A 13,611-nucleotide genomic window follows, 5' to 3' on the forward strand; every position below is an offset into this window, starting at 1 on the left:
ATATAATTGAATTTTCTGAGTGTGCTTTAAAAAGAGAAATAATTTGAACATCATAATATTTACTAATTCATTCCCTTTTGTATAACAAAGTTAAGTATAGAAAAATATAAATAAATTGCACAGTTTTATTTTTTTCTGTTCAGTTCGACAATAGCATCGATGATCTCAAGAGCAATGTGTGTAATCAACCACTAGTACATAATTGACAAGTAATTGTGATATAGCTCATTGTTTTCTGGCACATGCTAGCTATTTCAAATGATGAATCAAATGATGAACATTGAAAATTTTTGAGCTCCTAAAGATGCATATTGTTTTGAAGAATTTCAGAAATTAAAGTTAAAATTCTCCTTTATCTTCTGGATAAAGATAAAATTCAGTTGTTCGGGGTACTATTTTGAGACATTTCAGATCTGACATTTAAAAAAAAATACAAAAATGCCTTTTTCTCTTTCTAGGTAGAGCAATGATAGATATAATACTGCTGCCCCCTGACAAAGATCTTCCTAAATTAAAAGACTGTTTACCTACTGTTGGAGCATTAAAACATTTAAAGGAATGGTATTCAGCAAAAATTACTATAGCAGGAAATCACTGTGAAATGTAAGCATCTTTGTTCATATTTGACTACAGTTTTTGTTTTTATAATACGCTATCCTGCTTTTAATAGACTCGGCATTTGAAAAAAATTTACTGTGACAAGATAGTTTTTAAATTATACTGTGATTGGAGATTTATCTATTGAGAGGAATCTAGATTTTTCTATTTTATACTTATATTTATGAGATGTTGAAGTTTTTAGTAAATATTATCAGTGCTCTTTATAACTGTTATTGAGCATTAATTCTACAAACACACTATGTGCTTTTAAATAGGCTTATATTGTCCATTGAGCACTGTGATTAATACTGTGGTTAGATAGGTGGATACACTGGATTTATAATGTCGTATTCGTTTTTTTGTTTTGTGTGCCAATGTAGAAATAAATACGTACTGTTGTATTTTATGACATTTTAGTAAGAATCAATTGTTTATCAGATTGATTATTAAATAAATATTCAAATTGTATTTATTAACTTTATAATATTTTTCATTCAACAAGTGTTTATTGAGCACTAACTTTATGCTGAGCACAGCAGTTAACTTTATGCCAAGCACAGCAGTAGATAATGGTGAATTAAGAAAGTGAGATTTGATCTTTTTCATTGAAGTAAGAGAGAAACAGGTATGCTAATAGCCATGATAGTCTGAGATAAGTGCATATGGATTTCCATACAGAGATGTATGGAAACAATTTAGGAGGTCAGTTCTCTTTTTTAAGATAAGGAATTGCATTGAATTTATGTGTTTGTGTGTGTGTCTCTGACACACTTAAACCAATAAATAGTAAGAGGAAAGTCTATTTCTTCATCTGTAGTATTAAAGATAATTTACTCTTAATTCACGGGGATGTTGGGGTTAAATGAAAATGTGATAGCTTGACTCGGGCTGACTTAGTTGGGTATTCTATAAAAGTTTTAAAAGTATGTAAAAGCAGCGATATAAACTTTGCATTTTTTGCCTCTTAGGCTCATAGTTAACTATAAGCTGTAAATCTAAGTAAAATATAAACTTTATATTTAATTATCATAACTTTTATTTATAGAAATTGTCAGAAAATTGCAGAATACCTTTCTGCTAATGTTGTGTCTTTAGAAGACCTTGGAAATGCTATCGACTCAAAGGAGTTATGGAGGGGAAAGATTCAGATATGGGAAAGAAAGGTAAGTGGCTTCCCCAGTTCTAGTTTTCAAAGCATGCCTTTCAACTTTATTTACTACACAGGTCGTTTAAACGAATCTTGGTGAAAGTGTACCGTATAAAGATGTTTTAGAGTAGCACTGTGGACATAGAACTTTCTGTGATAATGGAAATGATGCATGTATGTGCTAATACAATAGCCCACTAGCCTCAGATTGCTCATGAACACTTTGTATGTGACTATTTCAACCAAAGAACTGAATTTTTAACTTTATTTTATTTTAATTAATTTTAATTAAATTTATTTTATTTTAGTCACTGTGATTATGTTTTGGACACTACAGATCTACAATGTAGTATTCTTTTAAAACACAGAATTTGGCATCAGTTGAGTTCATGTTGTTTATCCAAGCTGCTTCATGTTATTACATGTGTAGGAAAACTGCTCCTCTTACCTATACCACCGTAGGTGACCTCTGCCCTCTACTCCACAATTCTCTAATGTTGAACAATTTTTTTTAACCTTGCTAGACCCCAGATTTCTCAACTACAAAGATGAGAATATTAGATCAGTTGGACCCCTCTGATCTTCAGTTTCTCCGAGGTTCCAGTTCTCTTTGTTCTCTTACTGTGAATGAATGTTTGGTGGTTTTTATAAGGTGTGTCCATGTTGAAATAAGTGTTCCTAGAATTTCATGTATTTTTGTTCATAGGCAAAACTAAAGCCAGGTTTCTTGATATTTGTTCAGGGCGACGTGGGGGCATGTGTGGCCCTTGTGTTCCTGTTAAGGGTTTATTGCACTGAGGACTAGACTTTTTCCCTTTTCAAGTTACACTTAATAGTGGTGTAATGAAACCTCTAGTAAGACAATAGGAATTAATGTGGCTGGGTCTTTCTTATTGATGTAAATCCTATCTCTTCCCTATCTTTGGAAGGTAAAATCTACGGGTAAACTTTTCTACAGTGGTTTTAATGTAAGTAAATCATGTAGCTACCTGGAAGAGTACATTACCCAGGAGAATTGCTTTTGTATGTTTTCTGAGTATATACAAACAAATAATGGCAGATTATTTTCATGTGATCCTTTTATTCTTTTCTGAAAGGAAATTAAATGTCTGTATCTCCATAGTATGCATTGAAAACTTGAAATCACTTTTTTTTTTTCCCCCGTGGAGAGTTGATTTTAGCCTGGAAGCATTGTAGTGATGAAAACATAGGTTCTGGAGTTAGATTGCCTGCATTCAAATCCCAACTCTATTCCTTGCTAGTGTCATGTGGCATATTGGTAATATTTAGCCTTTTGGTGCAACAGTTGTCTTCACCTGTAAGATAGGAATGATGGTAGTTCCTATCTCATAGATTTTTATGAGGATTCAATTATTTAAAGCACAAAGTAACCACTCAGTAAGTCTTAGCTACCATTGTTGTTCCCGTTGCTATTGTTGGCACCCCTGCTATAATGACTTCTGCAGGAATTGATCTTTTCATCAACAGCTTCTGTTGTTGCATGAACAAGTTCTGTTCTTGCAGAACTTCCAGACTGGTAGGAAGCCAGGTATTGAACAAGTATGTGTAAAGGAGGTTGTTTGGTTCTGCGGTTGCATAGAATGAGCTTAGTATACTCTTGTGGGCTGGTAAAGGGCCTAAGAAAGCTTTTCATGAAAAATTCATGTGTAAGTTGAAATAAGAAGGATGGGCACAAAAATAGAAGACCCAATTTTGAGCTAAGGAAAAGAAGATAAATTTACAGAGGGTTTTTCTCTCTACTTTTGCATTGCAATAAGATGTATTAATCTTTGTAGCTTTATTCATGTCTGTAATGATGTTCTCCGGGTTTCTTTTCAGTTTGGATTCGAAATTAGTTTTCCTGAATTTTGTTTAAAGGGAGTCACACCTAAGAATTTTAGTGCGTCTAACTTAAATACTTGCTTTCTTGACAAAAAGATAATACCATCAAAGGATAAGACTATTTTGCCAAAGGTAATCTATATTTAATTATTTTTGCAACTATCCATTCATGCACATTTTCGTTTCTGAGATATGTTTGAACCTTTGATTAACAGTTACTAATATATATGTTTATGCGTGCTCACTTGAATTAATTGATTAAAATTATAATAAAGGCTTATACTGTTCTGTGTTATACGCATTGAATGTTGACAAAATGGCTTAGATTAAAAAAAATTTTTTTTTGATGAAATGATCATAATTTTAGATCATTACAGACCTTAAACGATCTTTGTCTCGGACTTTGTTTTTAGTTTGGAGAGAGTATGATCTAGTGGAAAGAGAACAGACTTCGACACTGGGTAGACCTGGTTTGAAACCAGACTCTGTACCTATGCAATATTGTAATCTTAGGTAGATTGATTAACTGATTTGTGAAATGGAGACAATAATAACACACTTATCTTACAAAGTTATTATGAGGGTTAAATGAGGTGAGAGATTAGCATCTGATACGGTACCTGAGATATGCTTCATTTGTAATTTTAAAAAGTTCTTGTCCCATATTGCCATAGATTTTTTCTTAAAATGCAAGTAACTATAAAGTATGATAACTAAAAAGAGTTTAATTGGATTTTTTATATTGGAAAACTAACATAACAAGAGATATTTATATAGAATCACTTTAGAAATTCACTTTAAAAGACCTAATTCAAGAATGTACAAAACATAATAAATAGATAATGAAGTTATAATGATGTCCAATTGGTAATATTTTCTGATCAACAAGTATTGGGAAAAAGGACATATTTCTGGTACAGACACATTTCCCAGTAGTTATTCAGAATTGCTTACTTTAAGTAACTTACCATGGCCATCTTTCACAGGAATATTACATTATTTTTAAAGATTAGAAACATAAAATCAATGACCTCAACTTCTCATCTTTGATAGTACACCATTTAAGTATGAATAACATATCTAATTTTTGCTGCTATTGAAAAGAATCTTAATGTACAACCTGTTCAATGAGTGGAAGTCTCTCTCTCTTTCATTCTTTCTCTCTCCCCTTCTCTCTCTCTCTCTCACTCTTTCATATGGTGAAATTACTCACCTTTCTGCGTTTAAAACTCCATGTAATTTGCTCATGACGTGTTCCCTTTTCTTTGCCCGTCTTGTGAAATAACTCTAGCACCAACTCTTAAAGTACCTGTTCTTCTTCATTAGCTCACTCTGAATTTAGTTTTTGGCTCTGCTCAAAGAATACTGCAGCTTTATTTCTCAGAGTGGAACTTCTCTGTTCATAAGTGCTCTTGGCTTCGCTAGTTCTCTGGGGTCACATGTCTGTCTTGCTGAACATAAACATTGAAGGTTAAGAACTCTTGTTCTTTGTTGTTGCCTCTTTCTATAGCGCTCATTTTCTTCCTGTTAAAACTTTTTTCAGTTACTAAGAAATCTCCATGTCTCTCTACTCTGAGAAGTAGAAATGAACTGGAAGAAGCCTTTTGTCTGCTATAGAGGATTAAATGTTCGGTTTACATAATGTGTAAATACCTGCTTTTTAATATACATTTTAAAGTTGTAAACCCTAATCATTAATTTGTTCACTTTGACTTTATTTATAGTGTTTTAAAATATTGCATAATTTCAATTTCTTTTCTAGATTTTCCACTATTATGGCCCCGCTTTAGAATTTGTGCAGATGATAAAATTATCAGATCTACCCTCCTGCTATATGTCAGACATTGAATTTGAATTGTATCCTTTCATTGACATCTTCATTTAAGATTACATTTTCTGTGTCAGGTAGAATGTTTCCTGGTATCACTCCACATGTAAATGTTTAACCATATTTTTTTAAAAAAATAATATTCGATATATTTTTCTTTGCAATTGTGTAAAGAGAAGTTCTACAACTTGTAAGAAAATATCTCCCTCACGTACTGTATTTATACTTCTGGACTAGGCAGATTTCCTGGTATTGCTACTTATTGATTATGAGGTAGAGAGGAGGGAGAAATGTTAGGAATATGTGGAGAAAAGCAGTAATTTATGTATTCCTGAAATGTTCAGATGTGTCTCTTGCCATTGGCAGGATGGATATGTCTATTCACTGTATCTTTTATATACTTAAGTAGATATAAATGCTATCACATATCTGCAAATATTCAACATACTTAAAACCCATTTAAGAAAATATATCTAAATTTTTAGAAATACGTCTAAGAACAGAACACTTTGTATAAAAAGATATTGTTGGCTGGAAATGGAACACTGGCATGGTGTTCTTGAATTTTTGTTTAGAAGTTACAGTTTTATAAATCTCTTGTTCTGATAGTTTATAGTAATGCTATTCATAGTCACACTATTTCTTGGTATATTTTCAGAATCAGAAGAATAATTATTTTTAAATGAAGGAGCAATTGTTAATTCCTACAGTTAAAATTTTAAACAAATTAATTTAAGCATCTTGTGAATTGGAGAACCACGTATATTAGGAAGTAGAATTCTTTCACAGTTACTATTCCATCATTTCTTTAACTCATTAGTACAGAGGATTGACAAAAAACAGTACCAAGAAGAATTCTATGTTGCTGTTGGAGCAGATTTCTTCTCTGTGTGGCAAGGTAGAAAAGGTTTTTTTGGGTTTTGTTTATTTTAATATTTAAGAATGTGTGACAAAAGGGAATGTAGTCTGCAAATCTATTTTGCATGATTTGATTTCTTTCATATAGCATGATTTTAGTCCTCATTTATATTAAGATACCTTGAACTTTTCATAGTAACCCCAAAGTCCTCTGTAAACCTGAAGTGGTGTTTTGTTTTTTCAAATAGATTTTTTAAAAATAAGCTTCATGACTGGTAATTGCGTTAAAAATTTAAAATTTTAGAACACATTAGATTACTGTTAACCTGTTCCTTCAACATCTGATTTCAATTTTGAGAGAAGATATTCATATTTCATGGTATGACAGGTGGGTGCAAGTGAGAAAACTTTCTAAAGCTTCACTGAGTTATCATTTGTAAGTTTTCAATTTTTCTTTGTTAATTCTGATAGTGTTTAGGAGATTTGTAGCTATTTCAGTATATATCACACACACACACACACACACACGTATATAATGATAGGATAAATTGGTATATTTAAAAAATTTTTAACTACAACATAAAGATTTTTAAGTGACATCATCTATCCAAAGTTAAGTGTAGTTTTTGGTAGGAAAAACTAAAAGTGCTTTTCTTTCTGCTTATTTGTTCAACTGCTGTGTTCTATGAAAACAACTTTTAGTGCACAAAATATTTATTGAAATATTTATATAACATTTTCTTATTGTTTTAACAACAAAATACTGTTATCAAACAATCCTGCTGGGAGAAAAATGATTATTATAATTACAGTTCCCACATAGTGCTATAATCAAACCTCGGTTATAAGTCCCTGAAAAAATTGATAAGGAAAATATGATTTTGGTCTTAAGATGCTTGACTATACGGCAACATAAAATTTTGACTTTCGACCTCTTTTATCCATGAAATTGTTTTTGAATTGTGCACTAAAGTATTTATTTGATGAAATGACTTTTGAAAGAACAGACAAGTATAATATTAACCTGTGTTTTCATCCTCTATAGAATACCTAGCATATTAAATGTTGACATTTTAAATGTTATCATTTTTTATTAATCCAACATATATCCTACTCTGTGCCAAGCACTGCACTAGATTTTAGGGATTCATGGATGGATTGTATAGATGAAGACTATCTTGTGGAACTCACATTTTGGTAGAAAAAAATAGAAAATAAATAATGAGAACAATGAAGAAAATAAGCAGACTGAAATAGGGCAATCAGGTAGAGGGCCTACTTTAAACACAGATTAATAAGATGATGCATCTCTACAGAAATGTGTACACAGAAGTCTTGTGAAGCACTGTATTAAAAAAAGACAAAAATCACTAAAAATTAAAAAAAAATCTTCATCCATTTAGCGATTGAAGATTGGCAACACTAATCCCAGAAGCTAGCTAAAGTATTGATAGCTTTAATATTGTATTTTCAATTGTTTTAATTTTTTTGTATTAAGATTGTAATTTTTATGCTTCATGGACAATTGCTATAAAATATTAGGATATACTTTATCAGTAAGGGACAAATAAATGGAACTTTGTATATATTTCTACTTTAATGCAGCAAAAGAGATAATTTTTAGAAACATGCATTATGTAATTTAGCTAATAGGTCTCTGCAAAGCAATTTGTTTTTATTTGCTTAATCTCTTACATTTTTGGAAAAACATAGTTTTGAATTGCATGCTCATTCCTTGAAATAATTCTGCTATTTTATAACTTGGTTTTCATTTATTTATTAAACATTATTTGTGTGTCAGGGGGGACTTCCTGCTATATACCAGGTGCTTATTTCAGGAGGAAATAAAGTGGACAAGATCTCCCCTGGGGATGCTTTTATAGTGCTTAAATTCTAGGGATTTCTGTGATCCTACATCAATTTTGGAGCTTAATCAGAAAAAAATGTGTGATTATCTTCGAATAAAAATAAAAGCCTTTTAGAGTAAAGCTTATTTTATTATATTAGACAAGATAGGAGTATTAGGGAACCATAATATCTACTAATCAGATGACCAGGAAATATTTTTTTAAAAGAGGAGAATTTGTAAGACTAGAAACGTGATTGCCATAGTACCTACTTGTTTGGGGTGGGTGCCTACTGAAAAGATCGAATCGAGGTATTGAAACTCAAATTTGAAATATTATTTAGCTTTAAGTTCTAGAGGCAGAATGATAACCTAAAAGGATCATTCTCAAGTCTCTCAGAGTCTACCTAATGATTAATGTGTGACTAAGAACACATTATTACAATCCAAGTTTGTATGACTGTTGTATAAACAATTGACAAATTTATTTTATAGGGAATTATAGCTTATAGGATTTAGAAATGTTTATTTTCATATTGGTAGCAAATGGTTAATCAAAAATATTCTGTCTCAAAAATGCGGTCACATCTTTGGCTGTAATGGCTCAGGACACATTTATATCAGTCTACAAGTTATACATTGAATTGCATTTAGCATCTCTGAATTGGTAAGCAATAACTATAATTATAACAATTATGTAATTGTTAAGCTCTAACTAGGCCCTGATCTAGTAACTCACATTACAAACTCACATTACAGCCTTATCTACACTTTGAGTCATACTATTTTGCCATACATTTGGGACTATGAAGTCTTTCTTATTTATGTAAGAATGAAGAACTAGAATTTAGTGTTTAGAAAATTACACATATATATTTCATACTTAAGGATTATTTTCCATTGCTAAATATTTTTAGTTTTAATGTCTAATGCTCAACTGTGTAAAATAATTTGACTTTAAATTTTAAAAAAGTTTATAACTATAATAATAAAGAAAAATTACCATATTTAATTTTACCATTTTTATTTTTCTTCTAGTATACTTATTTTCATATGTTAATTAAGAATACATCAGTAAAAGTAATAAACAGCAATAAAACTAGTACACTAATGTATTTAGTATCGCATATCTCATGTAATCTTCCCATCTCCGTAGGACAATTAAAAGAGATTTTGTGTTGGATTTGAGATCTTTGGCAAATGCTCTGCCTAAATTTCCCCAAAGGTTTTTTTTCTTTTCTTTTTTTTTTTAAGATATCTATTGGGATGTGCTGACTTATAGATTATGTTGTTAAAATAACTGACAAAATGTTGCTTTCAGAGTTGCACTTTGTTTTATTCAGTACTTAGTCAAACTGATAATTTAAATAAATTATGGTAGTTTTTTGGAAACAAATATTTAATAAACATCTGTATGCCAAGCTCTGGGAATACAAAGATGAATGAATTGAGTTTGCTCATAAATCAGTCAGAAGCTGCTGTTCATCTGGCATATGATTCGTGGTTTCTCTGCACGTTATACCTATTAACATTAACTCTCTGATTTCTAGGAACAAAAATTTTGAAATTGCCTTCCAAATTATTCTAATTTTGATGCCAGAACAGTAATTTATCTAATCAAAAGTTTATAAAATTATGGCTAAGTGTGACAGAATCTTTTGATGATAGAATCCCTGGCCTCTCATATTTGCAGATATACAAATAAATTACATTCATAACCTGAACTTGAAGCAAATATAGTGAATAACAAGGTTTTAGAGATATATAACCCGGTGGAAAAGGGATGTGTATAGTTTTGAAGAACATTCTCTATTTTTATTGTCTGGTTTTCTTTGGTTTGTTTTTGTTTTTACTTTTTAGTATTTACAGTGGGGTTTTTGGGAGAGAGCATTACTACATGCATGTTTTATAGGCGAAATATGAGTGGAAAATTGCCAGATGATGCCATTTAAGAATTACTCTCAATATGCAGCCACTAAAAATGTTTTCTGCTTTATCCAGGTTGGTGCTCTTTTTGTATTACCATGTACTGTTAGTAACATACTTCTTCCACCTCCCAACCAACTCAGCTCCAGAAAATGGAAGGAGTATGTAGCTAAAAAGCCTAAGACAATCAGTGGTAAGTAGTAAATCTCTAAGTGATTTTAATGGTGCAACATAGATACATATTTTTTAAATTCGAAATGGAGATAATATTTCTTTATGAGAAAATAATATTACTACTGATTAAGAAGGACCCACATCATTTTAAGATTTTTTATTATCTCTAATATCCTACTGTAACATAAAATATATCAACCTTATTAAAAAATTCAATGATCTAAAGGCAGAACTTTTAGCTAATTAGATAGTTAATTTTATTGAACATGGATTTCTTAGAGATACTTCAGGAATACAATTTGTAAAAATGAAGTGGTTAATTTATTATATGTATATTAAAAAAACAAAGTTGTGATTATAGTTTTTTGAAGAAATTAGTAGAACTTATTTCACAGCTTAATTATATGCTATACAGTGTTCTAAGTACTTTAGAAATGTTGATCCATTTAATTTTTATAGTAGCCCCGTAAACTTATTTTTTGCTCATTTAACAGCTGATGCATTTGGGGCTTGGAGAAGTTGGAAAACTATTTTAACTGGCAGAATCTTAATTCAGATCCTGGCTTCACCAGTTAATAGCTATGTAACTTCTCCAAGGATTTGAACCCGGGCTCTGTGCTCTTAATAAGGGCATCGCGTTGCTTCTCTAATAATCTGTTACAGTCAAGATTCCATTGTAAAAATGAAACCTTAATTTCTGTTATAATCAGATTATTTAAATCCAAACCCTAGTTTTTTACAAGGTAATTACGAAGCTCAGGTTTTTAGTCGCTTGCCCACAGCCGCATAGCTAAAGTATGTTCCTTTATACTTTGCTTCAGTGTAAATTCTTTTTCTAAATCGGACAATTTGTTTAAATTGTTTTTGAGCTTACAGTTAGTTTTTGTGACCTATGATATGATGGGACTAAAGAACTAGAATTAAGACATATCTTACCTGGATCATTCTAGAAGAAATCTCTCGAAATACCCTAGTGTCCTTAGAAATACAGTTTTACAATCAGTAGCCTACATATGGGAAGTAGGTTAGGAACTGAAATCCATTTTAATAAATGTTGAATTTGAAATACAGGTAATATCTACATGGACATTTTAATCTATAGAGTTTGAAATTTAGATTTATATCTCTAGAGAGTGGTCAGGGCTGGAGATTTAGATTTCAAGTTGACCAGCTGTTTTGTTTATCTATTTTATAACAAACTACCCTGAAGCTAAGTGGCTTAAAAGAGCAAATACTGTTTGCTCACAGTTCTACAATCTGAGGTAGGTTCGGCTGGGAGGGTCTTCTACCAGTCCCATCAGAGGTCCTCGAAGTGGCTGCACTGAGCTTGTGGATTAAGAGGTTTGGCTCAGCTAGGATGCAGGGATAGCTGTCTTTCTCCATGTGGTCTCAGAGCCTTTCATTGTGTGGTTTCTTCATGTGATCTCTGCAGCAGGTGAGCTGGAATTTTTACCTGGTGCCTCAAGACTCCAAAATGTACAAAAGTCGAAGCTGCCAGGACCTTTTATGGCAGTCCCAGAATTGGCCCAGTGTCACTTGTGTTGTATTCCTAATATTTAAAGCTCCTCACAAGAATGACCTAGATTCAAGGGGAAGGTGACTATAGAAGAGTGCGAATGCTTGGAAGCCACCAAAGTAAAAAGCCTTCTGTTGGTATATACAGGAAACAGTTGAACCTAAGGAGTGGTTAGAAAAAACCCATACAGACATGCCCGGAGAAGAGTGCTAAGGACAGGGTTCCTAGAAATACCTGAATTTAAGATGTAAGTGGAGGAAAATTTAGGGAATGATTTAGTTAATGGTAGTCAGAAGACCATAGAGAGTTATAATCGTTAACATCAACGTCCAAATATCATTTACGATGTGATAAAGAGTATGGTGCAAAGTGTGGGAAATAAAGTGAAGTCAAACTGGGTCACTACACTCGAGGAAGTACATGCATTTTTGTTTGTTTGTTTGTGAAATTTATAGTCAAGCGAGTAAGGCACCATGGAAAATCATTATAAATCTGTTTAGCCGACAGTGTGAAGGTGAAGTGTATGACCTAATATAGCCTTAAGAATTCAGGAAGGCTTCCCGGAGGAAGAGGCATTGTTAATATAGATTATTGCACTGTACTAGTCATGAAGGCATGCAGCTTTAACCCTTCTCAGCTCGTGACGTGGAATAAATGTTTACCTGATGATTTTGACATTTGCTCAAAGTCAGAAATAGATTTGCTGGGTCAGTTTACTTGTACTGCATTAGAGTCAGTTTCACTTATACTGCATTAAATCATGGGATAATATCTCTCAACATTACATATATTAAAACATTAATATGAATTGAACATTAACATTTCCTAACTAAAATTGAGTGTACTCTGGGCAGCCTATTATTTATTTTTTCTGTTATAACTTTTTCCAAGGTAATTTACTGATTTAGAACTTATTCTTAATTTAGGTGTGTGTGTGTGTGTGTGTGTGTGTGTGTGTGTGTGTGTTATGAGTTCATTACGACTAAGAAAATTCTGTGTGGCTTAATTTGAGGTTTTAAAATTATAACCACTTGAAATTTCAGGATGAATTTTGGTAACTTCTGAATAGTAATGAGACATATGTCACATAATAATTTTCTAAGCCAGATTGTTGATTGCTAATTAGGCTATGTCATAAAGGGCTGATTAAGCGGACACTTTACAGTTTTTTTTTAATCTTAGAAGTAGAAATAAAATCAAATTGGGCAGTTGATAATAAAGTCTGTTCTACTTATAATTTCTGTAGGAGAAATTCTTTATATATCATATTGATGGGATTCCTTTTATAAAAGGAGTAGCCAAGTTTTAGCTATTATAAAAATTTTAAAAGCTCTTACATAAGAAAACTTCATATGCCACTCATAGTGCCACTACCAATAGCCTTTCTCACTATCTAAGTCAGGTATCAACCAGCAGATCAGCTTTCGAAATCAAAACTGTTTTCATATAACCTCCTGAATTATGCCCAGCTGCTCTCTACTGTTGCCCTCCATGTTTCCTATGTTCCAAATTAAACTTTATACTATTTCCTTAAACTGCTCCCTGATTTTATTCCTTTATGATCTTGTCATCCATTCAATCAGTTATACCTTTCCTTCATTTTTTTTGTATCTGGCATATTACTATAACCTGGGCATTAATGATGAGCAATTCCTCTTTTGGAATTTATACTGTAATATTGAAAATCAATATTGAGAAGTAATTTAAATCTTACTATAACATTGTATTTAGTAGTAACCAGCTAGAAACAATCCCCCAAGGGATATTACATGAAAAAAATGAGGTGTCCAAAGGTGGTTATGCTAAAATCTATGGTAAAAACTCAGAGTGTGTGCATGTAAGCATTTATGCATATTTGTTTGGATATGCATTCA

At 31.9% G+C, this 13,611-nt stretch overlaps 1 protein-coding gene across 3 annotated transcripts in view; it reads left to right on the top strand.

Moving 5' to 3' along the window:
- The window catches only part of LOC107516630 (MDM2 binding protein), a 65,113-nt gene that overhangs the window by 7,138 nt on the left and 44,364 nt on the right, over positions 1-13,611 (top strand). For all 3 annotated transcript variants that reach the window (XM_016156545.2, XM_016156560.2, XM_016156549.2), the window contains exons 6-11: positions 459-603; positions 1,646-1,763; positions 3,587-3,721; positions 5,352-5,446; positions 6,243-6,315; positions 10,123-10,240. In XM_016156545.2, the coding sequence (XP_016012031.2) occupies positions 459-603; positions 1,646-1,763; positions 3,587-3,721; positions 5,352-5,446; positions 6,243-6,315; positions 10,123-10,240 (684 nt within the window). The remainder of the gene's footprint in view (positions 1-458; positions 604-1,645; positions 1,764-3,586; positions 3,722-5,351; positions 5,447-6,242; positions 6,316-10,122; positions 10,241-13,611) is intronic.

Source organism: Rousettus aegyptiacus, unplaced genomic scaffold, assembly GCF_014176215.1.
Source record: "Rousettus aegyptiacus isolate mRouAeg1 unplaced genomic scaffold, mRouAeg1.p scaffold_m13_p_15, whole genome shotgun sequence".
Taxonomy (NCBI): Eukaryota; Metazoa; Chordata; class Mammalia; order Chiroptera; family Pteropodidae; genus Rousettus; species Rousettus aegyptiacus.